Source organism: Aspergillus welwitschiae, assembly GCF_003344945.1.
Source record: "Aspergillus welwitschiae strain CBS 139.54b unplaced genomic scaffold BDQ94scaffold_9, whole genome shotgun sequence".
In the NCBI taxonomy this organism is placed as follows: Eukaryota; Fungi; Ascomycota; class Eurotiomycetes; order Eurotiales; family Aspergillaceae; genus Aspergillus; species Aspergillus welwitschiae.
In genome coordinates this window covers 657,843-683,136 of record NW_020798703.1, presented here as the reverse complement: position 1 = coordinate 683,136, position 25,294 = coordinate 657,843, and the positions used below count along the sequence as shown (strand labels likewise).

The 25,294-nt window shown below is 49.4% G+C and overlaps 10 protein-coding genes across 10 annotated transcripts; 2 read left to right on the top strand and 8 right to left on the bottom strand.

Moving 5' to 3' along the window:
- Positions 1 to 2,231: 2,231 nt before the first annotated feature.
- BDQ94DRAFT_168589 (uncharacterized protein) lies at positions 2,232 to 5,508 on the top strand (the record flags this gene model as incomplete). Its single annotated transcript, XM_026771106.1, has 11 exons — positions 2,232 to 2,318; positions 2,380 to 2,453; positions 2,506 to 2,580; positions 2,773 to 2,846; positions 3,049 to 3,129; positions 3,177 to 3,237; positions 3,312 to 3,392; positions 3,441 to 3,464; positions 5,225 to 5,303; positions 5,352 to 5,429; positions 5,491 to 5,508. The coding sequence occupies 11 exons, from the start codon at positions 2,232 to 2,234 to the stop codon at positions 5,506 to 5,508; spliced, it is 732 nt and encodes a 243-aa protein (XP_026628600.1).
- Positions 5,509 to 6,870: 1,362 nt separating this feature from the next.
- BDQ94DRAFT_168588 (class I SAM-dependent methyltransferase) lies at positions 6,871 to 7,912 on the bottom strand (the record flags this gene model as incomplete). Its single annotated transcript, XM_026771105.1, has 4 exons — positions 6,871 to 7,286; positions 7,357 to 7,607; positions 7,676 to 7,786; positions 7,854 to 7,912. 4 exons carry the CDS (start codon positions 7,910 to 7,912, stop codon positions 6,871 to 6,873), a joined length of 837 nt encoding a protein of 278 aa, XP_026628599.1.
- An 858-nt stretch (positions 7,913 to 8,770) lies between these two features.
- BDQ94DRAFT_168587 (uncharacterized protein) lies at positions 8,771 to 10,195 on the bottom strand (the record flags this gene model as incomplete). Its single annotated transcript, XM_026771104.1, has 1 exon — positions 8,771 to 10,195. The coding sequence occupies one exon, from the start codon at positions 10,193 to 10,195 to the stop codon at positions 8,771 to 8,773; it is 1,425 nt and encodes a 474-aa protein (XP_026628598.1).
- Positions 10,196 to 11,239: 1,044 nt separating this feature from the next.
- On the bottom strand, positions 11,240 to 13,001 carry BDQ94DRAFT_158331 (cytochrome P450; the record flags this gene model as incomplete). The annotated part of the gene is made up of 5 exons (XM_026768933.1): positions 11,240 to 11,414; positions 11,489 to 11,655; positions 11,722 to 11,829; positions 11,898 to 12,751; positions 12,806 to 13,001. The coding sequence occupies 5 exons, from the start codon at positions 12,999 to 13,001 to the stop codon at positions 11,240 to 11,242; spliced, it is 1,500 nt and encodes a 499-aa protein (XP_026628597.1).
- A 1,396-nt stretch (positions 13,002 to 14,397) lies between these two features.
- BDQ94DRAFT_129353 (allantoate permease family MFS transporter) lies at positions 14,398 to 16,625 on the bottom strand. The gene is made up of 8 exons (XM_026763931.1): positions 16,222 to 16,625; positions 16,076 to 16,171; positions 15,872 to 16,016; positions 15,752 to 15,812; positions 15,275 to 15,694; positions 14,876 to 15,224; positions 14,634 to 14,814; positions 14,398 to 14,579 (listed from the first exon to the last, which is right to left on the bottom strand). The coding sequence occupies exons 1-8, from the start codon at positions 16,469 to 16,471 to the stop codon at positions 14,528 to 14,530; spliced, it is 1,554 nt and encodes a 517-aa protein (XP_026628596.1). The 5' UTR covers positions 16,472 to 16,625; the 3' UTR covers positions 14,398 to 14,527.
- A 770-nt stretch (positions 16,626 to 17,395) lies between these two features.
- On the bottom strand, positions 17,396 to 18,878 carry pyrG (orotidine-5'-phosphate decarboxylase pyrG). Its single transcript, XM_026763929.1, has 2 exons — positions 18,344 to 18,878; positions 17,396 to 18,274 (listed from the first exon to the last, which is right to left on the bottom strand). Exons 1-2 carry the CDS (start codon positions 18,498 to 18,500, stop codon positions 17,598 to 17,600), a joined length of 834 nt encoding a protein of 277 aa, XP_026628595.1. The 5' UTR covers positions 18,501 to 18,878; the 3' UTR covers positions 17,396 to 17,597.
- BDQ94DRAFT_129319 (MAPEG family protein) lies at positions 18,761 to 19,710 on the bottom strand. The gene is made up of 3 exons (XM_026763930.1): positions 19,582 to 19,710; positions 19,372 to 19,507; positions 18,761 to 19,312 (listed from the first exon to the last, which is right to left on the bottom strand). Exons 1-3 carry the CDS (start codon positions 19,611 to 19,613, stop codon positions 19,022 to 19,024), a joined length of 459 nt encoding a protein of 152 aa, XP_026628594.1. The 5' UTR covers positions 19,614 to 19,710; the 3' UTR covers positions 18,761 to 19,021.
- A 123-nt stretch (positions 19,711 to 19,833) lies between these two features.
- BDQ94DRAFT_139799 (putative diacylglycerol O-acyltransferase (DgaT)) lies at positions 19,834 to 21,994 on the bottom strand. The gene is made up of 4 exons (XM_026765503.1): positions 21,437 to 21,994; positions 21,331 to 21,371; positions 20,268 to 21,270; positions 19,834 to 20,217 (listed from the first exon to the last, which is right to left on the bottom strand). Exons 1-4 carry the CDS (start codon positions 21,711 to 21,713, stop codon positions 20,018 to 20,020), a joined length of 1,521 nt encoding a protein of 506 aa, XP_026628593.1. The 5' UTR covers positions 21,714 to 21,994; the 3' UTR covers positions 19,834 to 20,017.
- A 183-nt stretch (positions 21,995 to 22,177) lies between these two features.
- On the top strand, positions 22,178 to 24,806 carry BDQ94DRAFT_129310 (WD40 repeat domain-containing protein). The gene is made up of 4 exons (XM_026763928.1): positions 22,178 to 22,481; positions 22,576 to 22,691; positions 22,765 to 22,965; positions 23,029 to 24,806. The coding sequence occupies exons 1-4, from the start codon at positions 22,388 to 22,390 to the stop codon at positions 24,436 to 24,438; spliced, it is 1,821 nt and encodes a 606-aa protein (XP_026628592.1). The 5' UTR covers positions 22,178 to 22,387; the 3' UTR covers positions 24,439 to 24,806.
- On the bottom strand, positions 24,567 to 25,255 carry BDQ94DRAFT_129308 (uncharacterized protein). The gene is made up of 2 exons (XM_026763927.1): positions 24,874 to 25,255; positions 24,567 to 24,816 (listed from the first exon to the last, which is right to left on the bottom strand). Exons 1-2 carry the CDS (start codon positions 25,161 to 25,163, stop codon positions 24,696 to 24,698), a joined length of 411 nt encoding a protein of 136 aa, XP_026628591.1. The 5' UTR covers positions 25,164 to 25,255; the 3' UTR covers positions 24,567 to 24,695.
- Between the last annotated feature and the right edge of the window lie 39 nt (positions 25,256 to 25,294).

The window sequence follows — 25,294 nt, the reverse complement described above, 5'->3', positions numbered from 1 at the left end:
CGCGGATGCAATACTAGCCAATCGATTGGCAATCCTCGAGAAACCACCCCGCCAGATAATCCCCGAAGCTGCGTGGCCAGCGTCGATCTTGGCTTTCTACCACTAGTGACGTCTTGGCATGCCCTACGCTCGGCCATTCTCGATACTCGATAGTGCTCTGTTGGTCTGCATGCATATAACGTGTCGAGAGGTCTTGAGACAGATAGCACGTGGCTTGCCAGCATCGGTGCTTGGGATCATTTCTACGTATGTGATATTCCTGTAGAACCAGCTCCTTCGATAATTCGATAAATCTGCTTGCCAGTATTGGAGGCTGGCTGGCACTTAGTAGCCAGTAACACTAGTATATATTTAGTAGCATGATGTAGTAATATAGACATAATTAAGTGGAATTCTATCCCTACAATAACGTCGTTATGTCTCGTAGACTCAAGAAGCCGTGCTACAGTAGTATAGACTACTATATACAATGTCTGAACGGGTTACGCCTTCTATTTTTGACTCAGTCCTCTCTATGGCAACCTCGTCGGAAATACCCTGATCAAATGGTGATGGCAGCCGGAATACGCCTCCGTTGTTTGAGGCTCGTTTTGATACAGTCGAAATATTACCTCGAATTGTTGACAGCTTCCATTTGCTCCAGGAGATACCAAGTATGTTGAAGCTGTAATAATGCAGATTTAGTTATTTCTTTTTGTGTAGTCGCTAAGGTCTTGAGCCGCTGGAGTCCCCAGCTGTCGAAGAGTCCTCAATCCCCATGATCCTGGACGACGTTAAACCTGAGAGAATCATATAGCTATGCTACTAGTTATACCCCAGTTAGTTGTATAATCCTTCACTAGGCAGGATAAGAGAGTCCAGAGCAGACTCGAATCTATACTTAGACCAGACCTGGTGAAAAGTTTGGCTCTCGGTTGTAGTACCATGGTATTGATCCAGCAAGAACTATAGCGACTCAATTTGGCCGAAGCGAAGCGATACTTGGAGAGTAACCACTTCTCGACAAAACGGGAACCTCGTACTCTAACATAGGAATGGAGCAGTAACACTTTTCTTGGTGTATTCACACTGTACTATTTTTCTTTATTTCGGTATCGAGGCTGTTCTGCTCGTGAAGTGACAGGACGAGGTAGTCGCGTCTCGTTTCCCAATATGGCAGGTGTTACTCGCACAGTAGACTGTGTTTCTTCGTCGACTTCACTCCAGCTTCTTCCCATTCACACTCACACAACACCCAAGGAGAACCAAGCTGCAACGTTGACACTTTATGAGAATATACAACCAGAATCTTCTGGTTGTATACTTTCGTTCTGGACCCACCTACAAGCGTTTTCCATGGGTTTGCAGAGCTATAAGACCTATTGTTAGTACCAACTCCCTCCTATTGCAGAATCCTGATGCTAACGATACTACCCTTGACATCCAGATTTGCTCAGTTTTCCACGGGTATGCTACCATGAACTCACAACTGCTACTTCTTTGAGCTTCCTGAGTCACACTGCAGCTGGTTCATTCACCATGTCGTAAGGCGCCATTCACTGGTATAAAAACCCTTCCCTTTCCCCAGGGAGGCTGGGGGTTTCTTTCCCTCCCACATCTTCTGCCATCTCTTTACATTTCTCTCGATCTCCCTCTTCTCATCTTCCTTTTCATCTCTCTGCCATCTCCTGCCATCTACTCTCATCTACTTGCCATCTCTCTACCATCTACTTCCATCTATCTGCTATCTCTTGACATCTGTCTTCCATTTCTTGCCATCTTACTTCCATCTATCTGCCATTTCCTTCCATCTCTTGACATCTATTTGCCATCTTCTGCCATTTTTTGCCATCTACTGACATCTATCTGCCACATAGCCTGCCTTTACTTACCATCTAACCTTCCAGATCTTCTAGTAGGTAATCCCAGCTATCTACTGCCATTTACACACTCATCTCTCTTTTACATAGCTTGCCCTCTGCTTGTGAGCGTGGCTGACTTTTGTGTAGGACACTCTTGACACCACTGGCCTTGGTTGGGTGGATGGGAAGGGCCTGGGACACCGACTACACAGCACCTGACAGTAAGTACTCTTGAGTGGCCTGCTGATAGAAATTAGCTGACTCTTCTATAGCACTCCCAAACCTGACTGGCCTAGGTTGGGTGGCTGGGACGGGCCTGGGACATCGACACCCAACTAGAACAGTAGACCAGTGAGTACTATCTTTCTAACTACCTGCTGGCTGCTGAAAATGGCTGACTTACAAGAACACCCAAACGCGACTGGCCTAGGTTGGGCGGATGGGATGGGCCAGGGTATCGACACTCAACTATATACTGTAGACCAGTCAGTGCTCCCCCTGACTAGATCTTGATCAAAATGGCTGACTGGTACTATAGAACTCCCACACGCGACTGGCCTCGGTTGGGCGGATGGGACGGGCCTGGGACAACAACACGCCACACACAACACAGTAAGTACTCACTACCTGACTAGCCGCTGGTAAGGATGGCTGACCTGTACAGAGCACCTATACTCTACTGGCCTAGGTTGGGTTGGATGGGACGGGCCTGGGATAACAACACGCCACACACAACACAGTAAGTACACACTGACTTGACTACTGATTTACTGACCCGCACAGGACTCATAACGGGTCTGGCCTCATGGTTGGGCGGATGGGACGGGCCTGGAAGACCTTATATTATATATACGCACTTGCGACCTAACAGCACAGTGAGTTGTCTCCGAGTTGGCTTCCAGTTTGGCTTCTGGTTTATTGACTTGTACAGGCTCACCAACGTACCTGGCCCCACGGTTGGGTGGATGGGACAGGCCTGGGATATAGAGTACAACACGCAACACAGTAAGTCTCGGCTCCGACCTGACAGTACCTGATTTAGCTGACTCTACACAGGACTCATACACGGGTCTGGCCTCATGGTTGGGTGGATGGGATGGGCCTGGAAGACCATATTATATATCCACTATATAGTATATATACTTGGGATATAACACACACAGTGAGTACTCCCGAGTTCACTTCCTATTTAGCTGACTCGTCACAGGTGCGACCACACTTCTGGCCCCATGGTTGGGTGGATGGGACGGGCCTGGGTCATCAACACACAACTCGACAACACAACCCGGTGAGTTTTCTTTAGTTGCCTACCTTTTTGATACTAATTTCATACAGGACTCATCCGGGTCTGGCCTCATGGTTGGGTGGATGGGACGGGCCTGGAAGACCATATATTGTATATACTACTATCTAGCACAACACAGTGAGTACCTCTCTGAGTTGACGTCCTATTTTACTGACTCCCAGTAGGCGCGACAACATCCCTGGCCCCATGGTTGGGTGGTTGGGTTGGGCCTGGGACAACAGCACGCAACTCGACAACACAACACAGTGAGTATTCTCTGACTCGTCTATCTATTAAGTACTAACTTCGCACAGGACTCAAATGGGTCTGGCCTCATGGTTGGGTGGATGGGACGGGCCTGGAAGACCATACCATATATACTTACTCCTATATACGGCATAGTGTGTACTCCTTGAGCTGGATTCCCTATTTTTGCTGACTCTCCATAAGCGCCGACAACTTCTCTGGCCCCATGGTTGGGTGGATGGGTTGGGCCTGGGACAACAACACACTACACACAACACAGTAGCCACTAGGTATTCTCTGACTTACTTCCCCGTTTACTGATTATGTACAGGACTCACACACGGGTCTGGCCTCATGGTTGGGCGGATGGGACGGGCCTGGAAGACCATATTATATATACCTGCTCAGATCTAACACAAGGGCATACAGTAAGTGTTCCAACTCTATCTCTCTTCGTGCATGTCTGATGTTCTACAGGCTTCAGCAACAAGCCAGGCCCTGGTTGGGTGGCAGGGACGGGCTTGGGACGTAGTTGTAGACTTCGACAACACAGCACTGGCAAGTCTTTCTATTCCCGCCTGCATGACAATAGTGTGGCTGACTCTATACAGGTTTCACTGCTCCAACAAACCAAGCCTTGGTTGGGTGGTAGGGTCGGGCTTGGGCTATCGGATTCAACATCCGCCAAATAGTGAGTCCTCCTTATGTCCGACTGCCCCGGTTGCATGTGTGGCTAACTACAATGTCTACAGGCTCACTGCAGTGGTGGACCAGGCATCGGTTGGGCGGTTGGGACGGATCTGGGACATCGGACACGGGGGGGTGGGGGTTGTGGTCATATAAAGTGACTTCAAGATTAAAACGACTAACTGCCTCTATCTTTGCACTCTCCAAGCCTTGGCTGGGTGGTAGGGTGGGCTTGGGCTATTAGATTCAACATCTACCATACAGTGAGTCCCCCTACTCACAGCTGTCCAGATTGTATATGTGGCTAACTATATACAGGGTTCACTGCAGTGGTGAGCCAGGCCTCGGTTGGGTGGTTGGGACGGGCCTGGGACATCGGGCATGGGGGTGGGGTTTTGAAGCCATGTAAGTGCTTTCATGCTAGATCCACGAAAAGACTGGGCTGACTGTCTCCGCCTTCATATGATTTTGCAACAAACCAAGCCTTGGATGGGTGGTAGGGATGGGCTTGGGTTATCGGATTCAACATCCACCATACAGTGAGTCTTCTCATTAACTGCTAGTGTGATTGAATGTGCCACTAATCTTGTACAGGGTTCACTGCAGTGGTGAACCAGGCCCTGGTGGGTGGCAGGGACGGGCCTGGGACATCGGACACGGAAGGGGGAGGGGGGTTGAGAATTATGGAGGTGACGTTGCTAGATTCGCAATCTAGGGACATGACTGCATTATCGACCTACAGTAGAGTGTTACTCTACAACACACCAAGCCCTGGTTGGGTGGATGGGATGGGCTTGGGGTACTGACTAACTTTGACAGCACAGTAAGTCTTCCAGTTCACGGATCTCGGATTACAACGTGGCTAACCTGATATAGGGTTCACTGCAGTGGTGAACCAGGCCCTGGTTGGGTGGCAGGGACGGGCCTGGGACATCGGACACTGGGGAGGGGGAGGGGGGTGATTGAGGCACCAAGAAATTGTCATGGTTTTATTTCGCATTCTCGAAGCTTGAATACATGGCCACCTGACTGTAGTGTTATCTACAACACACCAGGCCCTGGTTGGGTGGATGGGATGGGCTTGGGATATACTCACTAACCTCAACAGCACAGTAAGCCTTCTAGCTCATTATATTGGATCGTACTTGTGGCTGACTATCTACAGGTTCACCACTGCAGTGGACCAAGCTTCGGCTGGGTGGTTGGGACGGGCTTGGGATACGCTAACTAACCTCAACAGCATAGTAAGTCTTCTAGCACGTCACCCTTGATTTTTGCGGCTGACTCTACAGGTTCACCACTGCAGTGAACCAGGCCTCGATTGGGCGGTTGGGACGGGCCTGGGACATGGATTCAACACCTGCTGTACAGTGAGTCTTGAAATGTTTCAAGTCATGGTTCCTCAATCATACGTATAGCTGACATCTACAGAGCTCACCACCGCAGTGAACTAGGCCCTGGTTGGGTGGCAGGGACGGGCCTGGGACATCGGACACGGGGGGTGGGGGTGTGTAAGTCAAACATGATAGAATGAAGGGTTGGAAGCATGACTGACTGACTAATTTTTTCGCATAACTTTGCAACGAAGCACGCGTCGGTTAGGCTGTTGTGGTGGAGTATGATCACCCATCGTTTCGTACGTGAACCGCCAACAGTGGATGGCTTCTAGGAGACAAATATGGCTGACTGAGCACTAGATTGGTTCCGGAGACAAATACTGCCATGATAGGACTATCGGTGCGAATGAGCTGTGTGGTACAGCTTTTAGGTAGTTATATCACCAAATCAAGTCGCATTTGTACATTACCTGGACTTGTAGTCACTGTAAGGTGGATGGAACTTCTGGTGACTGATCAGCGGATCTCAATAAGTAGCATAGACGTCTTTATTCCTTATGGTCATGTCTTGGCTTCCTGGCTAAGACACTGCAAATCCCCTAAAATACACACTTTGACTCCATAGGTTTCATTTAATGAGCAAGTCTTTTTTCGAATAAAAACTCCGAGCGTTCTAGGGAAGAGAGACAAGACCGGAGGAAAGACGGTATCGTTCCTAGCTGCACCATTCATACTTGTAAGGGAGAGCCGTTGGATCCTACTTAGCTACACCTACAACATAAACCAAAACCTAGAAAAGCCTTCCTAGTATCCACAAGACATCCCCCACGGAGGCATACAATCGCACAGTGAAAAGGCCCCGAAGATAAATGAGCGAGATAGAATAGATCTGAGCTAGACTATAATAAGCAAGTTCAAACACGGCAACCTTTGTGTGACGAGAAATTACAAGAAAGGACGTGTATTAAAACTTATTGTATGATGTCAACAGGATAATTGCTGCAAGGTGATAGATGTGGAATCATTCGATAGATACTACTTGAAGTATCGAAGTATCTGATCGAGACCGGATATCAGCTTTAGGGTGTCATTATGGGTTAACGAAGCGAAGGGAAGCCAGGAAGGGAAGTGATGAACGTGTTACTGTCGGTTGAGATGGATGATCGTATTGAACGCATTCATTTCACGGGGATTGGGTAGGTGCTGGGAACTGGTCCGGTTGCAGGACGAGGACAGTGGTGGGGGAAGAGATTTCGCTTTGCGAGTTCTGGTCGGGCCAAAAAACTTGGGTAGTAGATGGAAAGTAAACTTTACTCAGTAGGTGGGGAAATGGCCATAGGATTATAATTTCAATCGTGGTTGAGATACCTTGTTAAGAGAAGTGTATAGGTACATTCTGAAAGAGACGTGACGTTGTGGAGCAGCAGCCTATAGACGGCTGAAATTGAGAGTCATAACATCCAAAAGAACTGTCTCACAGTGACGCTCTCGTGGCATTTCGTCCAATAAATCTCCAATAGGTAAACTGGAAATTAGAGCCCTCTCTGGAAGCCTTGACTGCGTCTCGGATCGTTGCCCTCACTTCCTGAGCTCTCTTATCATCGATATCCTTATTTCTGGTAGATACTTCGAGGGCCAGAAACATAATCTCAGTCATTGCTTGGTCAATATAAGGTGGGGGTATTCTGCGATCGGCATCGACGTCCACAAGCTTTGCTTCTTGGAAATGAGTCCCCAGATCGGGTACCCACGAAGTGTAGAACCTTTCGTCGTCCCCTCGAAGGAAACTCCAGAGCCGCTGCAACGGTTCATCGCTAAGATCAGGCCGGAGCTTTACCGTTCGCGCCGAAGAGAAATCAGCATCAGTCCATTGAAGGAAGCCACCTGGTTCTATTTGACTTGGTTAGACGATGGTCAATCGGCCACTTTGCTGATCATATGTCAAAAGGAGAATACAAACTGAGTAGTCGGATCAAGTTTTTCAGAACGTCTTTGATCTCACAGCTTCGGATGACAACCGCAAAGAACCGTATGTTGACCAAGTCATATGCACCGACTAGGTGTTCAGGAACCTCCTCTTTGATGTTCCAGTGATGCAAAGTCACGTTTGGTGGAAGCCATTCGCGAAGAGGGGCAGCATCAAACGAAACATCGAGACCATCCAAACGAACGGATCTTGGTAGCTTATTAGCTAGGTCTGTTAACCAGATACTAGAAATCAATTAGCTGCTGACTACGATGCATCTGCCTTGTTGTTTTCTTTTGATGACCGAACTTACGCGGTGCCGGTACCAACATCAGCAATTCTCATTTCTGGGTTCTCCATGCTGATATGCGGGTGTACCTGATGCCCGAAGACTTGGCCGTTGTAATGATGCATGGCGTTGAGGCTATATGGCAATGAGAATGGGCGTAAATCATGGGTGATGGTTGAGTTGGCAGGATATTTAGTCTTACCGGATGCTGTCCAGATAACTCCTGTCGAAGGCATATTCCTCAGCTGCAGGTACAGTCATGCTTTCTTCGGACTGTAGACGATAGATTAGAAACTGAAAGCTGTTTAAGGGCGCAGCAAGATGCGAGGTAGGATCAATTGATGGGCCCAGGAAGAGGGGAAACTGGAGTGGGAAAGAGTAGAATGGATGCGTCGGAAAGACTGCGGTGGTGCTCATTTGCCGATCGCTGCTAGGAAATGCCATCATTAGTTGGTTCAGCTGACTAGTTTAGTCAGTTTCCCCTCCCTCGAGGCAGTAGTTATTCACGATTCGGCATTGTATGCACATCGCGCCAGGTCCTATGTCATGCAGTACCTTCTCCACATCCGAAAGACGTCGCTAACCTGCACAGCACCTCCGCTGTGACGATAAGAGGGCGTGGCATGATTCGCTACTAAAGTAAGTTGGATATCACGAAAAGCCGGGCAAAAAGCGCGGGACACCTTGAGAGATTATAATGCTGAGGACACGTAGCGCCCTAGGTATATTGTACCTCGTTAGCCTCGGCCATTCAGGATGTTAGGATAGGTCTGTTAATGGCTCTGGGTATGTCACATACTGCTTTCAAAGTCGCGTAACACCCATTGCATAGCTGACCAACAGCAGTTCGTTATATGTGGCTGCATGGAGAAAATATAGTTTCCGACAGAATGAGGTTGAAGGTACAGCACTTGATATTTTCCAAAACTGACAGACTGCAAGAAAGGCTAATGCGGGACGAAACAGGAAGGACTATCACCAAACAATGCAAACCCTTTCTTCTTCCTACCAATTACTACTCATGCAGATAACACCACTACCTCAGAGCCCAACAACAGGTCTTCAGACGGGCATCCAGGCCGTGTTCGTCATCACCAATTCCTCACATCGAGTCAGTTCTCAACAAAGCATCGGCGACCATTCTTCCATTGGGCCGGTATATTCGGCCGCATAATCCATAGCCCACCAGACCGGCTCCATGCAGGCAAGTATCATGTACGTGCTTATGGCATTCAAGCAGGTGCAGTCAGAATACTTTTTCTCATATGCACGACCAATGAATGGCACTCGAGCTTCCCAGGAGACCTTATCATACTGATGACAGCCAGAGCAGGTATCAAAATGAGCCAAAGAGTCGCGCAAAAGCTCGTCATATCGTTCCTTATTGCCACATCGGTTGCGGAGATCAAAGTCATACGGCTGTGAGCTTGGTGGTAGCGGGTTCATACTGTTCAGAACCGGGTCGCTGTAAGGATCTTCCTTGGGCTGATTGTTCGCATCGGCAGGAACTAAGTGGTCGAAGAGAATTGGGGTTCTATACCGCGCCATGTAGAGTTGCCAGGCCAGTAAGCGTCCCGCTAGGTGAATTGCCCAGTCTGCTCCATTATCAACAGCCCAAGCCCACACATCAATGCAAAATCGGCGGATCATGTTCGTCCCCGGCACACCCCGATGGGCACTGACAATTGTCATGACATTGTAGAACTCATTGGCCTGGTTGTCATGCCGGTAATCACACGCATCGTGCATGGTAATCATGGCAATCGAAACAGCGTCAACAATAACATCATCCCCTATCAAAGGACCTCTCTCCAGTCTCGCTTGCAGAGTCAGAGCCCGAACACCAGAATTGATCAGTCGGTAACGGATGCTTTGCAGTTCGTCTGCTGGGCATTTCAGGCTGTCTGCCTTGGGGTGAAGAACGTCAAGATAGATAGCCTGCAAGGTCGCCAGCCACGCATCCATCACTTTGTGATCTTCTTCACCATTGGGGTGGCAGCGATGGACATGGTCGATAAATTCCACTGTGCGTTTTGCACTCAATTCCAGTACCGGGTACAACTCCTGACAGAAGTGATAATAATCGGGAAACGTGGCCAACACACCGACCGAGGCAGTTCCACGCACACAGTCTTTGCAAATAAGATTATCATCTTCCATACACCAAATATATCCATATGTCTGCTCAGCAGCTGCATTCCAGAATGGAGTATCAGGAACATCGAACGTCTCAGCCATGGAGCGCAGGTTAACTCTTCCGCGTGGAATCATGCCGGAGCGAGGAGGGGCCTTGAGAGGACGGGGAATATCAGGAAACTTCATGAGGGAACGCGTCCATGCTAGACTTTCTTCCATTGGGTACGGTTTCATATGTTTATCGTAGCATCCCACCGCGCTTTTAGAATGGAACAACCGGGGACCGACGTCTGGGATCCAGGATTTCCTGAGCTCCGGTATTGCCAGTATATCGGCAACAAGGCCTTTTTCCGTCTCCTCTTCATGTTCAAGGGAGTAGAGGTTAGGTCCAAAGACGCCTGTCTGCATTGTGGAAAGATTTTTTTTGGTGGGGTGGGGGTAGGGGGGATGGTTGGAGGAGGATAGTAGTAAGTAGACTTGGGAATCTTCGAAGGCTCGATGAACTCAAGGCAATGTTCAACTTTAAGAGTAATATATAGTTCTACTTATATACTATCTGTAAAGGCTATCCGCAAACCCGGCACAAGAAGATTCCTCCAGTGGGGAGCTGATCAGAACCGGCAAGACCCCTGGTGTCGTATTAGCACTCTTGTTTGTGCCCCATTCTCCCAGGAAAGTATGTATAATTGTATATGATGGCATGGGCTGCCAGTACTCAGCAAGCCACCCAACTTACCCAACCCCATACTCAACTATCTAGTTAGTACTCACTGGGATAGAGAGTATCTACTGATGGCTACACCGCTGTGACAGATTCGTATAGCATACAGCAGGAGGCGGTGGAGTGGATCTGCCAAAGGGAAAGACAAGCCTACAGAAATAGGATGCCGTCAGTTTCGACCCTATTGGATGAGATGTATCTTGCATACACGATCTATATTTTTACTTAGTAGGTTCCAAACTTGCAGCTGCCTGGAGATTGAGATCGCCGCTTTTCAGCTCCCTACACGCTTCGAGAGACGGTTGTCTAGTCTATCTACTGGACATACACGAAATCGTCGAAGTGGCATTTTGACTTTGCAGCGGAGAACTACTAGATAGGATCCGGTATTCCTGACGACGTGGCCTTGATTTGGTGGAGTAAAACCTGATAATTTGGTGATAGTATGCATGGGGCTTCGGTGGGTCCAGTCCTGCCCCCAAATTAAAGTTTTTCCAGTTACCTTTTTTTGCTTCGGTATATGATGTGACGATGTCAGGAAGAATGAAGGGTGGAATGTGATTCTGGGGGAGATAAATGAAGAGTAGGAAGTGAAATTAAAGAGTTTGAGGGCCAAAATAAGTAATAATAAAGGGAACAAGTGAAAAGAAAAAGAAAAGATGAATCGAAGAAAGAGAATTCGAAGGAAAATCCACGATATCGGGTTGTAATTCCACCTTTGCAGCTCCCATTCAAGTAGTCAGGACATTCTTGACCCTTGCCTTAACAATTGCTTGGCCCTTTTCCGGGAATGGGATCAGGAAGTCCCGCGCTGTTCGAAGTTCGTCTTCTGTCGAATCGCTTATCTCCATATCGAAGCGCCGTATTAGCGTGGCTACGGTCAAGTATAAAGTTGCATAGGCCAGACTGTAAGAATGGTATCAATTTCAGGACAGAATGCAATGTAGAAAACGGTCACTGGTCCAACCGAGGTTACTTACTTTATTCCAATACACTGTCTGCTGCCTTTGGAAAAAGGAGCACAGAATGGTTTCGGGTTGGTATTCTCATCCTCCGCATGGATCCAACGATAGGGATCAAATGCGTTTGGATTGGGATACATCGCTGGATCCCTGTGGGCGAAATAGTTCGACTGCCCGACTGGTGTCTGCATAACACAAAGGGTGTGTATTAGAAGCTGATAGATAGAATGGAAGCGTTATCTGTAACTCACCCCCGGAGGAATTATGTATTTTCCATATATCAGTGGCTCCGTCGGAGATACTCGAGGCAGTCGACCTGAAGTTCCCGAGAGGCGAAGTGCTTCAGTAATAACAGCGGTCTATGGGAGAAGAAAAGAGAAGACATTAGGATACGGCATACTTTCCATAGTTGTAGCATATTCCTTACCAAGAACGGCAATTTCTCTAATTCCGACCAAGACGCGAGATCTGTGGGCATGGGCATCACTTGCTTTAATTCCTTGCGTAAAGTCTTAATGAACTCTGCGTTCTTCAGAAGGTGGAAGAATATCACAGAGAGAGCCTGAGAAACCGTTTCCGAGCCAGCGCTAAATAGTGTGAAAGACTCATCTTCCAAACGCTGTAGCGTTTTTTCTTCTGCGGGCACATTGGCCCTCAACAAGGCATCAAAAAGGGGACCACGGCGCACCGTAGATCCGCCTTTGCCTTGAAGTGCATCCTGGGATTGCTTTCGAAGCCACAGCCGGAAGTCGCAGAAGTCTGAAAGTAATCGAAACGGGCGCAGCAGAGCCAATGGAAGGAGCTGAAAGATAGTAGCAATAACCGGGATGTGTCGCAGGATATGAATTTTCGATGCTAATTCGGTGGCTGATGCAACGGACTCACTCCTGAACGTAGGGTCATCCAGATAGTGAGTACTCGTCCCATACATATACTGCGCAAGAACATCACTGATCAGTGCCGCAGCGGCTATTTTGAGGCTAAAAACGGAGCCTTTCTTATGTATAGACTCTAGCCGGGAGGCTAGCTTGCCAACATTGTCTTGTATCAGAAATTCATGGCTCACAACGGCCTTTCTCGTAAACAAATGGCTAATAACAGCTCGGCGGGATCGATGAAGGTTGTGGTCAACTGTGGAGAATGAAGCAGTTGGAGCGCAAAAAGAGGCGACGAGTTTGGAATCCTTGTCTCGCTTCCGAATGCTGCTGCTTGTGTATATCTCGTCGTAAAAATATGGATCCTTGATATGCACTTCCCTAGGACTGATTCGTACTATGGGCCCTTTTCCCCTTGTCAAATTGAGTGAAGACAATATTGCCTCGGTGAAAGACTTACCATACTGTCGATGCATCCGCTCCACCTCCCAGATGTATTTCCCGCCCTTGACAGCATCATAATAGAACTCGTACAGACTTGTGGAGGCAGCTAATTTTGGTCCTGGAATCCCGCGAAGAGGATGCAGCGCCAGACGGTATATTGTGCGCAGGCATAGATAGACAATTAATACGATGAGAGCCTTGTAATAGTCCATATTTGTGGAGATATTCGTGCACCACGAGGCTTTTAGCCTTAGGAAGCCTCTTGTGTGCCCGCCTGAACCTGAAAAAGTTGAGGTTACTCTTGGAAAACTTTCGAGTATAACGCGCAAGGGATAAGAAATCTGTGCACAGCAAAATCCCTCCTGCGCATTCGGGTTAAATTCAAAAGATAATTATCTTTTCTTTTCCTACGATTTTTGCTTCTTTCTTTTTATTTCCACGGAACTATGTCATTTCCACGGCAGTTAGTTGGTGAAAGCGCAGAGAATCTAACAGCGTACCGTTCTGCAGAACAAGGTTGAAGATCTGCATTCCTTCGTACCCGAGGCATCGTTCTCCACCTGAGATGCAGCAAACTTGCCGATTTCGATTCGATTTCGATTTCGACCGTGCTACCATCACCGCCAGATCTAGGAGGCCGTCTTCAAAGACAAATTCGGATGATACTCTTCTGCTACATGGAACAATATGCCGAGTTGGCAGGGGGAAAGTGTTGGTAGTGTCATACGTTTCCGGAATGTTGACATTCATCACTCGGAAGCATTGTGTTTTGTATACTCATGAGTTACTGTCGAATTACTAGTGCTCATGGTCATTGTATTACCACCGAAGCAGCTCCGGGTATAATTGAACATATGAAGAATTTCACATAAATCAGCGCAGATTGAGGAAAGCTTTGTAACGTCTGCTCATTTTCCCGGCTTCAAGCCAAGGAGCTGCTTGCATTATTAGGGACTCCACCCTCAGCTTCAGCCGCACCCACAACAACAAGAAAGAAAGAAAGAGACAAAAAATAAAATAAAAATAAAATAAAATAAAAATGAAAAATAAAAAAACGAATGAGAGTCTGTGTATTTGATAGTCTGTACGGAGTAGTACTACTATCTAGATTAGCCACCCCCGATAACTATTATTTCGAAATTGTTGTTAACCCCCGCATCGGCTCCAGAAATATCGCCGACAGGATGATGAGACTTCCCACCCTCCCTCCCCTCATCCAAAAACTATGGCCTAACATCGAGTAGTATGATAGAGTGCTCAGCTGAATGGGCGGTGAGTGAATTGAAGCTGCCAGCTGAATCAGTGAGTGACAAAGTAACTAATTAAATAACTAACTAGTTAGTACTTTGGCGTCCTGATTATTCCATGGTAGCGATTGATGGTGGTGGGCTTTTGGTTTGAGTGTGACCCACTGCGGCGCCTCCCTACAGTTTCGCTTGACCGATCAACTCAGTTATGAAGCCCATGTTTGTCACATCTACGGTTACATCAATGAGACATTAATGGGTGGAATAATGGTGTCTTGAAGCACGGTGGTATTATCCACGTTGGCGGGGAAGGATGGTTGGACTTAGCATGACATAGCGACCGCTGGGTTATGTGGTACATGTTCAATATTAAATCATCATAGTTACTATGTACTTGACTTTAGGGAATACATAATCACGGAAGAACATTGTCGTCATCAACTTGGGCATTACCAGGCACCAGGCCTTAGGAAAGAGGAATGTAGCTGTCCTCACAGAACATATACAAGTTCGTGGTTCTCCCAGTCCGTTAGATCCATCCATCTAGTATACGGTTAGATAGGTATGTAACAATATCGGAAAGACACATTGACTTACTCTTGGTTCTCCATTGGTGCGTATCCTGGGCTTGCACGGATACGGGCCTTCTTCTCGTTCTGTATACGGTACCACCACCAGATAAACGCGAGAATGAACAGGCAGACGCCCCAGCAGACAATGATGGTGATCTCTGCAGGAACATAGCGTGGTGCGTCCTTGGGACGGAAGACTTGGGGGCCTGAATTTGATATTTGTCAATTGTTGAAGTTTCAAGAATGCAGAACGGGATGAAATCATACCAATGATGTTTCCTGCACAGTATCCGATCAGGTAGATAGCCGCAACAGTCGTCTTCTTCGTGTAGCCAGCTACGTTCGAAGAAATCATGGCGAGCAGTGCCACGAACGGCGTGGCGCTTGCCAGCGTCATGTAGTAACCTATTAAGCGACCGACATTATTCGAGAGAGGGAGTGCAACGACGAGTACCATGCCGATAATGGAAGCTATGAGACCGCCCGTGCTGCAGAGAAGCTGTTGGTTGGTGTATTGTCCGAGAAAGCCGCTTCCGAGCAGGGAGATGACTTCGATGGCTCCGGCGGGGACACCGTAGATCAGACTTTGTTCTTCTGTGTACCCAAAGCTAGTAATCTGCAGACTGGTCAGTAAATATTAGGCTGAACATTGTAAGGCGAACGAACCAGCTGGCTGAAGAAGTTCGTAATGCCGCCGTTGGGGATATCCGCGATAAGGGCATAGAAGAAAAAAGCCCATGTCATAGGATCCAAGAGAGCTTCCTTCACTTGGTGAATCTTGAAATGCTTGTTACCGATTCCTTGCTGGTTGACACGCACACGCGCAAGGGCAAGAACGCGGTCTTCTTTCTTGAGCCATCTAGCGTTGAGCTGATTATCTGGCACGACCCAGAGGAAAACAAGTCCCAGACAAACTGTTAGAAGGCCGGTCACAAGGAAAATGATCTTCCAAGGCTCAATGGAAGAGCCATGGCGATCGGTCCCAACGGCAATGCCGTAAGCGACCAAGCCGCCGAATATCTGGCCCCATCCGTTGAAGCTGAACCAGATGTTGACTCGACTGCCCTGTTCTGCTTTGGTATACCACTAATATGTATAAGAGATGATTGAAAATTGGCAAAGCAGGATGATAGCGAAACTCACCTGAGAGGTCAGCAAAGCAAAACCGGGGGTGACAGACGCTTCAAAAACGCCGAGAAAGAATCTAGAGGTAAGTAATCAGTAACTGAAGTGACATAGGGTTCGACGAAGAGGCCTATTTACCGGATGGCAATGGCGCCAGAGAAGTTACTGACTGCAGCAAAACAGCAAAGAATCGCTCCCCAGATTATAATGCAAGCGGCAGAGTACTTTCCCAGTGGAAGCCTCTGAAGGAGCCGGTTGGTCGGGTATTCCCATGCCAGGTAGCCTTCATTGTGTCAGCCCAGCGCACCATATCTTACGTTGTTACTATCCAGGCACACGAACCGAAATAGAACAGACTACCAAGCCATTGGTAATCGTCGCCGACGAGGTTCAGATCTGTCTTGATGCCCATAATACTAGCGTAGGACAAAGTTGTCTCTGTTAATCGTTAGTATAAACCTTGGGAGGCTACCGCGGGATACACTAACTGTCTAGGAAATTCATTCCATAGACAAGACACATAATTGGCATTATGTGCCAGTCGATTGTCCGAAGTATTCTTTTGTTCGTCTCCTCATCGAGTGTGATGACTTCACCGTGGAGGTCTTCGAAGACCGCCAGTGCCTCGTCTGCATCCTTCGTATGCTTTGCCATTGTCGGGTCAATTTCCTCTGTTGTGCCAGTCTCCTCATCCACCGTCATCGGTGGGGGAGACTTTTCAGTCTTCTCATCCGCCATGTTAGATCTTGGCCGAGGAAAGAGAGTTAATTGGGTGACCACGGGTAGCGGGAAGGAAGGGAGAGGTTGTTAGTAGTTATCGGAGAGTTTCACAACTTGGCGACAGCTGTCCCCTTTAAAGAGGCGCCAGCTCTTTCCGAAGGCTCGTCATCCGACACCATCGGAAGCACAATGAGGCGAGTTTCTTTTATCTAACTTGTCGCAGGGGGGTCTCACCCGCAGACCTCGGTGATAAGCCGCTGGTCAATGTTATCTGGTATCAATCTGGGGTAACGGACGAGGAGCTAGCTTATCGATGGAACCAATGGGTCCATGTTTTCCAGCCGAAGGCCCACTTGGAATGTCTTGGGCAAGGGTGAGGGGAAGCACTGGGATGGCTTTTGGATGTACTAGTTAGTAATGATGATGAGGGGAAGCAGAGAGGCGATCACACGAAGGTTGGGGCGATACCAGCTGGAGACCAATGAGGACCGGCATCGGGGTCTTATCCATTGGATGGAGTAGCCGAGAGCAAGCTCGAGCATCCAACTAAACTAGTAAAGTTTCAAGGATGGAGATAGGACAAGGATGGGAATGGAACGATGGAAGGATAATAGCTGCATGGATCAACCCTTATCACGCGACGGACATGGCGTCCCAAGCCCGCATGGCGCCGTGCTGTCAGTCAGACCTAATGCCTCGGGCTGGGACAAACAGACGGGTATAGGGGTAGTAACGTTTTAGCGACGGTCAGGGCAAAACATTGCTGGAGAGTCAAGTTCTTTAATTTTGCCATATACTTTCGGAAGTCCCGTATTTCTGCTGACGCTGACTTGGATGCAAGACAGCAGTGCTTATCTGCGACGACAATTAAGCTTATCACCGCCCTTATCAGCCACCCGTCGCCATTTTCTCTACGCAAGAGTTACTACTTCGCAGCCTGCTTATCTGCATCAAATCGTCGTACCGCATTGATCCTTGTGCCACACCATAGTAGCCTGCAGGATCAATACCGTTTGGACATCCGATGCCGCAGTCTGACTACCCGTGCTCGACATTGGTCCGTTTCCGCTTCCGTATCCGTTGCGGCAAGTTGCATTTCTATATCATTCATAACCATCAGAACTTCGATCCTCCTTTTATAGTATTAGTTTCCGCCGACACGGGCCAGGTAGGCTTCCCACCCCTCCTTCTGATACTGTTGCGCAGCCTGCACCGGATCCGGCGCGGCGTAGATACCGCGACCCGCGATAATGAAGTCAGCACCCCGGCCGATAGCCGATCCGGGCGTCTGGTACTGCTGACCAAGCTTATCTCCCTTGGAAGAAATGTTCACACCAGTCGTGAAGACCACAAAGTCCTCCTCATCCGAAGGAGAGCTGACTTCCGACTGCACCTCACCCAACGAGCGCGTCGACACGAATCCCATAACGAAGTTCTTGTATTTCCGGGCATAATCGACTGAGGAAGTAGTGTACTGGCCGGTAGCCAAGGAGCCCTTAGAGGTCATCTCTGCCAAGATCAACAGACCGCGTTCGGGGCCGTAGGCGAAGTCCGGTGCAGACGCCGTCTGAGCGAGAGCCTCGACGATACCCTCACCAGGGAGAATGCTGCAGTTGATGATGTGGGCCCATTCCGAAATACGGAGGGTACCGCCGTGGTATTGCTTCTGGACAGTGTTGCCGATGTCAATGAACTTGCGGTCCTCGAAGATGAGGAAGTTGTGCTTCTGCGCGAGAGCCTTAAGTCCCTCAATGGTCTCGTTGCTGAAATCAGAGAGGATATCGATGTGGGTTTTGATCACGGCAATGTAGGGACCGAGACCTGCAGTCCGGTATCACCGTTAATAAGTTTGCATGCAGCATAATCAGGCAGAGTAGCGGGTCGGCCTACGGTCAGCAAGATCTAGTAGCTCCTTAGTGGTGGTAACGTCGGCCGAGACGGTCACATTGGTCTTCTTGGCCTCAGCAATTTCGAACAGCCTCTTGGCCAGAGCATTGGGGTGCTTGCTGGCACGGGCAGTGTAGGTCAATTGCGACTTGGAGGACATGGTGTTGGTGGAGGGGTTAATGCGGGGATGGAAAGAGGATTGTATAATGAGAGTAGTTCGAAGTTTCGACTGGTGGACCCTGATTGGTAAATCCAGAGATGCGCAGATACTACTGAATAATATAGCAGTGATTGACCCTTATATCTGAAGGAAGACCAACGTCAACGTTCAATGTCGACAAGAAAAAGCAAGCTCAGTAAAATCATCGCGAGCCCCTCCACGCACCAGCCACATCGGGGGGTGGATTGCTCCGCCTCCGACCCGTGGGGTTCAGCCACACCTGCAAAGGCGGAGTTTCCTTGCCATTGACTGTGCCACTCCCGAGGTCCATTGGAGCTCGTATTCCCTGCAGCACATGGAGAAATAGACCACGTCAGTCAGATTGCCATTGTCATTGCCGACCCTAGCAGCACGCATAGTAAAATGCGTTGAATAGTAGTATACAGTAGAGATTATTACATATAGCTGGTATAGCCAACATCGCCAATCACCTCAATCACACCTACGGATTCAGTCCAAACTTAAAAGTAGGAAATCAACTCCCTCGCAACTCCGAAAGACGTCAAGCCCCAGAGAGCTCCCTGTGCAAGCAAGTAGAAGCTGCCGTACAAACGACCGCGACCCCGCGGCTTGCCGGAGTACACGTATCCGTAAAGGAACAGTGAGCGACCGAGGACCCAGATGCTTCCGAGGCCAGTCGCCAACTGGGGGTACTTCAGTCCAGCTACCAGGAGGAAGAGCATAGTTTGGCTGGAGTTCTCAAGGAAGTTGGCATGAGCGCGCTGAGCGCAGTTGAACTGCTCGGCCTTGGGCTGCACGGTTGGGAATGTATGTTAGCTCGAGGAATCCTGTTTGTGTGAGGTTCACTTACGTTGGTCTTGCACTGCTCTACGGTCGCATAGCAGTGAGGGTAGGGGCAATCAGCTTCCTTGCGGAGACGAGACACGACGGCGCCATGGACGAAGCTCAGGACGGGGATGGCACCCAGAGCGACGGCAATGACGGAGCTGCAGGATAGTTAGAATCAGACTTCATGGGGGAGAATGGCATTGTCTGCAGGGATTGTAGAATTGGCACATACCCGTAGTTTTCGGGAACGGTCAGGGTAAGCATGATGGGTGATATTTACTTGTGGTGTTCTCAGCTTGAATCTGCTATGACTAGGCGGTATTAGGAAGTCTAGAAGATGCCGAAAGTAGTTCGATTTATAGTCGGGCGATTGATGGGGCGCAAGAGCGGCCGGATGCGGATCCAGAGCATCCTTGGCGGATCCCCGAAGACCCGACGCCGACAGCGTTGCCATTCAGCATCCGGAGAATAAGTCAACCGCGAAGAGAACATTGCAGCGAGCAAGATGAATGAAACAGAAACATCTAGAGGATTCCATTGTGAGGAGCACTGATGGTACAGGATCGTTTACTTTGGTTGCTTTGCTTTTCAAAAAATGGCTGAAGTTGTTGGCATTTATTTACTATTTACATCTATGGCAAACAGCGGACAAGTGCGTGCTTCTACATTCACATTCGGCTCACACTGCCATACTTCGCTTGCCAGGCAAAGAAGTACAGCAATGCTCCCAAAGGCTGGCCGACAAGACAAAAACTAACCCAGAAAATGGAATTGCCTATCACCTTCCCAGTAGGGTCTTGGATCTTCTCTAATGGGGCGGTGATAATGATCAGCGGTAGTTGAAACATCATGCCCGCAAATGCCACACCTGACTTGGTTAGTTTGGGCCCAAAAACAAAGCGGGAGAATGATGCATACCGATCAAGTTATGCGTGGGAATTCCCACAAGGACCTCATGCAAGACAGCAGAGAGAGCGAAGACAACCGTGCTCGCTGCAAGAGGATGCCACCCACGACCAACAAGCGGCGAATAAACATGTCTCTTCATGAAGAGGTATACAGGTCGGTTCCATGACCGCCAATACACCCCAAGACTGGAGCTATTCCACCAATCAGTGTAGAATTCACGGTCTCCAAACCGCATCACCTCGGCCAAAGCATTCAACAGTGACTGGAAGAGCGCAAAGAACCCCGCCAGCCAGATGATAAGAGAAATGGTGGACAGTTTCATCACGCGCTCCAGAATAGATGCGATATCCATGACGGCAATCTTGTCGATCGAATTGCGCAAAACGGGAGCTGCATACTGAGCAGATAGAAGCCAGATGAAGACGGCTAGGCAGAAGAACTCAGACAGGCGTTTGGCCACGAACGACCACCGGATGTGTGACGTCCTGGGGTATACCGGCTGATAGACTAGCGTAGGTGCTAACCAAAAGTAGATCAGGTTCCCCAAGGTGATATTGTTGGGGTATGGGCAGGTCGAATAAATTTCCGGGAGGGCGGACTCGACAGAAGGGTTGAGCATGGCCTCGCGGAGGTCGCGATTGGTGAAGGCATACGAACATATCTTGAACGACACAATAAGAGCTTGAAGCTCGCAAAGGGTTCCAATGCCCGGGTGGTGAACGTAGAAATACACGACAAAGCTCGTAATTCCCAAACTTAGAAGGGTGTTCACGCAGTGGAAGAATGCAGAGATCCACCATGTGTTTTTGAAGATGCGCTGTTCGGTCTCATGTGCCTCGGTCGAACCATCCTTTTTCTTCTGGCCAACAATCTTCTTTGCCTGCCGTGCCGCAGCCAGCTCTATGAGATAGGAGACGTAGAGGTGGAATGGGACGAGGGCAAAGAGAGCGGAGCCGAGCACAACATCCTGCCTTCGATAATCGTGGCACCTGATGCAAATTAAGACACCATACTATCCGAAGAGGTCAGCTAGGCTTGTATTGATGAATGTTGATCCTCAGACATGGCTTACTTTCATGAAGTTCTCAATGATGAGCCGGAGGTTCATTGCGACTAGATCCGGAAACAAAGCATTAGCCAGAAGCGGACACACGGCCAAGGAGGATGGGGAGGCCAACCCAACACTATGACCATAAGATTTCGGAAGCCCAGGAAACTCGTCGTGACGTTGGGTTCGCGACTGAGACTGGAATGCCGAATTTTCGAATGGTAGGCTTCCACATGACGATATTTGCTTCTCCTTCTCCAGTTGGTCTTGGTGGCGCCATTCGTCCCTTTGGAAGGATGACCGTTGGAAGCTTTCCCGTTCATGGGCTTTTGCGGGGATGTGGGGATGTCAGTCCCAGTACTGATAGCAGTACCAGGGCTATGTGACGCCTCTTGGGTAGGAGACATGTTGATTTTGCTGTGGGAAACGAGCCACCTTTTACAGTGGAGTGGTGTCACAAGCCCGAAGTATAGGGAGACTTCTAGTTAGCAGCTTGTCTGGCCTCGGTTCAAACCAATTGCGGGAAATAGCTTAGAACGCAGGACACAGAATCCCACCAGGGCGCGTCGTCCGCGATGAACATGACAGAACACAGGACAAGTGTCAGAGGCGAGGGGGGGAAGGGAGGGATGAGGTAGTGGTTTTAAATAATAATAGCCACAGGGAACAGCAGCGGGGGTTGCAGGGGAAGAACGCATAATTGCGGCGTCGCAACGGCCTGGCCTCAGGCCGATCCAGGCCGTTGCGGGCCTAAAATTCATGGCAGCGCAGCGGCTGGCTTTGGCGCGGCCAATGACGGTCGCGCAGTCAAGGGCGGTTGCTCTTCATTCGACGCTCCGACGCCCAACGCCATCACCAAAGCGACAATCAAACCAAGCGCTGCTTCTGCTCCTGCTGCATGCACGACATGGTCGATTGGCTCTAGCTGGGGATCTTACCACCAGGTTGAGCATCGGCTAGCTGTCATTGCTTCCTTCCATTTGCCTCCCCTGTCATGCTAGCAACTGTCCATCCGCTTCCTCCGTCATCCTTTCTTTCTTCCCTGTAAACCTACCTGCGTTCGGCAGTGCGCTTTGTCGCAATGGCTTTCTACGACGACCCTGGGAACGATTCCCAGCCATTTGGAAGGCCCCCTAAATCCTACGAAGGAGGGATTGCTGGGCCGCGACGACCGAGTACGTGTGATCCGATCCTTTGTCCCGATGCGTTCACATTTGTTTACCCCTCTACCTTCGTTTTCCTTTCGGCGAAGTTAACCGTCGCTTGTAGGACTCGTGACGGACTATGGATCATCAATGGTGCAATGGATACGCACACGGAAACCCCGCTATAAAGGAGGTCATCAGATTGAGGTGGAAAGGCCTAGTGCAAGCTATGTTGTGGATGTAAGTGCGACAGATTTCCGCGCACATTCTGATACGACTCTTCGACTAACACGAGCGGAATTTTCTTTGTTAGATGCTCCCCCCTCTTGCACGAGTCCATTCTCCGGCGGATACTATACCAGTGCGGCATTTACATCAGTCGATTGGAAAATCGAAGAAACCGATCACTGTCGTACGATGGACACCGGAAGGAAGACGCCTGCTAACGGGAGGCCACACGGGCGAATTCATGCTATGGAATGGAACTGCCTTCAACTTCGAAACTGTCATGGATGTGGGTGTCGCTCGGATACATTTATCCCGTAGCCGAAGATTTTTGTTGCTGATGGTTGAATAGGCACATTATGATCAGCTACAAGCTGGAGTAACCTCCTTAGCTTGGTCCCACAGTCATGACTGGTTAATATCCGGAGGACAGAAGGGTGACGTGAAGTATTGGCGACCTAACTTTAACAACGTCGAGACGATCGATGACGCACATCACGATGCTGTACGCGATTTGGCATGGTCACCAAGTGATACTAAATTCCTCTCCGCATCCGACGACACAACGCTGAAGATATTCGATTTCACCGCGAGAACTTGCGATACCGTTCTTACCGGTCACAACTGGGATGTCAAATCCTGCGACTGGCATCCCACCAAAGGTCTCCTTGTGTCTGGGTCCAAAGACCATCAGGTCAAGTTCTGGGATCCGCGCACAGCAAGATGCTTGACAACGCTCCATAGCCACAAGAATACCGTCACAGCGACGAGGTTTTCCCGCGTAAACAATAACCTTCTAGCTACATCCTCTCGGGATCAAACGGCGAGAGTTTTCGACTTGCGCATGATGCGAGATATTTGTATCCTCCGAGGCCATGAGAAGCCCGTCTCCTCTCTAACATGGCACCCGATTCACAGCTCTCTCATATCTACAGGTAGTGAGGACGGGTCTCTATATCACTATTTGCTTGATGAACCAAACCTGCCCTCCGGGCAGATCCCTACAATTGCGCCATATGACAGCAACGACCCGGCTAACACGCCGGCGCAGGTGATCTACCCTGCCCACAAGGTACAGTACGCGCACGGTGCCACCATCTGGTCCCTCGACTGGCATCCTCTGGGTCATATTCTTGCATCCGGATCTAAAGATAACTTCACACGGTTCTGGTCCCGTGCCAGACCCGGAGAGACTAGTTACATGAAGGATAGGTTCCACATCGGAGAAGAAGCGGCGGAGGCCCAGGGTACATGGAGCCGGGGCTTCGGACGGCGGCAGATGCGTGAGGAGGAAGAACAAGAACTTCAGGATGAGGCAGAGAGCTTGGTCGATCAGAAGAAACCGGCCGGAATGTCGTCTCTTCCCGGAATTCAATTCGCACCACCCGGCGCCGCACCACAGCCAGACGGGATGGGTTCGATACTGCCAGGGATTGGGGCTCCCCAGCCCCCACCCCAGCCGGGGTTTTCCACTTCAATGCCGCAAATGGATCCTGGGCGTCTAGCAGCTCTTTTGTCCAATCAACCGCCCCCTCAGCCGAACAATTTCCCTCCCACAACGGGACTGCCAGGGTTTCCCATGCACCCTGCTATGTCGGGGACACCTCCGGTGAACGTTGACCTGGCAGAACTGCAGAAGCAGCTTCTTTCTCAAGGAATTTCGCTGCCCCAGAACGTTCCGCCGCCAAATTTTCCTGGCATGCCCGGGGGCCTTCCCGGCCTGCAAGGGAGCAGTACGCCTGATCACGGATACGGAAGATGATTCCAGCTGTGGTCCATAGTGCTCATAACTTGGTTGGTCTGGATAAGAGGCAGATTGACAGGTCACTAGGCTTCTGGTATGGCCTTGATGGCTTTCAGCGGACAATATGTATTATAGTCGGTTTCGATGAGGACCTGCGCTCTCGGCCATATTTTGTCGATAAAGCTGTCCATGAGTAACTGCTATCGACACAGCAGGTAAGGGGAATGTTATGTGATCATGAAAGTATCCCGATTCGGCTTCGGTTTTGCCTTCGGTCATAATCCACCTGGGATAGGGAAGCTAGATAGGATGAGGACCAACACATTGATACCACCCCACAAAAGGGGGATCCAGGTCGACATTCTGAAATTACCCGCTTCGTAAACTGCACCTAAGCTATCAACTAGTCAGTTCGCTGCCAGTAGTATGGAACGTAGCATCAAGAGGACTCACACGAGGCCAATGATGCTCCCCGCTAAAAGCGCCTCTAATCCACCTATGACCATGTATACCAAGGGAACTGCAAGACAAGCCTTCCAGCTCCGGCATTGCATGGCCACGGCCCATGCCGCCACCAGTAGATGGCTTGCGCCATAGAAAATCAAGGTCCAGTATAGAGTAAAACGCCAAATATCCTTATTGTAGTAGAGATAGTATGCACCGGTACTCGTCGTCGGAAAGAGCTCGTAGAGGGACGGAAAAGGAGGTGTTTGATAATTGATGGGAACCCGATTGTCGGCCATTTGGCTGCGAAAAGGCTACCTGGACTGCCACCAGGATTAGTGTAGGGTCATAAGACGAGCACGACCAGGTGAATCGGCCGACCGCGACTGATGCGGACATATACCACGGAGGCCAGAAAGGGTCGCGAAGC

What these genes read in the sequence shown, in the direction of transcription:
- BDQ94DRAFT_129310 (XM_026763928.1), top strand. Translation starts at nt 22,388, where the DNA reads ATGGCTTTCTACGACGACCCTGGGAACGATTCCCAGCCATTTGGAAGG. An exon ending in GTGCAAGCTATGTTGTGGAT is followed by an intron (nt 22,692 to 22,764) that starts GTAAGTGCGACA and finishes TTTCTTTGTTAG; the next exon opens with ATGCTCCCCCCTCTTGCACG. An exon ending in ACTTCGAAACTGTCATGGAT is followed by an intron (nt 22,966 to 23,028) that starts GTGGGTGTCGCT and finishes ATGGTTGAATAG; the next exon opens with GCACATTATGATCAGCTACA.
- pyrG (XM_026763929.1), bottom strand. Translation starts at nt 18,500, where the DNA reads ATGTCCTCCAAGTCGCAATTGACCTACACTGCCCGTGCCAGCAAGCAC. An exon ending in GCTACTAGATCTTGCTGACC is followed by an intron (nt 18,275 to 18,343) that starts GTAGGCCGACCC and finishes ACCGGACTGCAG; the next exon opens with GTCTCGGTCCCTACATTGCC.
- BDQ94DRAFT_129308 (XM_026763927.1), bottom strand. Translation starts at nt 25,163, where the DNA reads ATGGCCGACAATCGGGTTCCCATCAATTATCAAACACCTCCTTTTCCG. An exon ending in GGGAGCATCATTGGCCTCGT is followed by an intron (nt 24,817 to 24,873) that starts GTGAGTCCTCTT and finishes ACTAGTTGATAG; the next exon opens with CTTAGGTGCAGTTTACGAAG.
- BDQ94DRAFT_139799 (XM_026765503.1), bottom strand. Translation starts at nt 21,713, where the DNA reads ATGTCTCCTACCCAAGAGGCGTCACATAGCCCTGGTACTGCTATCAGT. An exon ending in TCTTATGGTCATAGTGTTGG is followed by an intron (nt 21,372 to 21,436) that starts GTTGGCCTCCCC and finishes TTCCGGATCTAG; the next exon opens with TCGCAATGAACCTCCGGCTC. An exon ending in TCCCACGCATAACTTGATCG is followed by an intron (nt 20,218 to 20,267) that starts GTATGCATCATT and finishes TAACCAAGTCAG; the next exon opens with GTGTGGCATTTGCGGGCATG.
- BDQ94DRAFT_129353 (XM_026763931.1), bottom strand. Translation starts at nt 16,471, where the DNA reads ATGGCGGATGAGAAGACTGAAAAGTCTCCCCCACCGATGACGGTGGAT. An exon ending in TGGAATGAATTTCCTAGACA is followed by an intron (nt 16,172 to 16,221) that starts GTTAGTGTATCC and finishes AACGATTAACAG; the next exon opens with AGACAACTTTGTCCTACGCT. An exon ending in TCTGGCGCCATTGCCATCCG is followed by an intron (nt 15,813 to 15,871) that starts GTAAATAGGCCT and finishes ACTTACCTCTAG; the next exon opens with ATTCTTTCTCGGCGTTTTTG.
- BDQ94DRAFT_129319 (XM_026763930.1), bottom strand. Translation starts at nt 19,613, where the DNA reads ATGCTTACCCTGACCGTTCCCGAAAACTACGG. An exon ending in ACCGTTCCCGAAAACTACGG is followed by an intron (nt 19,508 to 19,581) that starts GTATGTGCCAAT and finishes ACTATCCTGCAG; the next exon opens with CTCCGTCATTGCCGTCGCTC. An exon ending in TAGAGCAGTGCAAGACCAAC is followed by an intron (nt 19,313 to 19,371) that starts GTAAGTGAACCT and finishes CCAACCGTGCAG; the next exon opens with CCCAAGGCCGAGCAGTTCAA.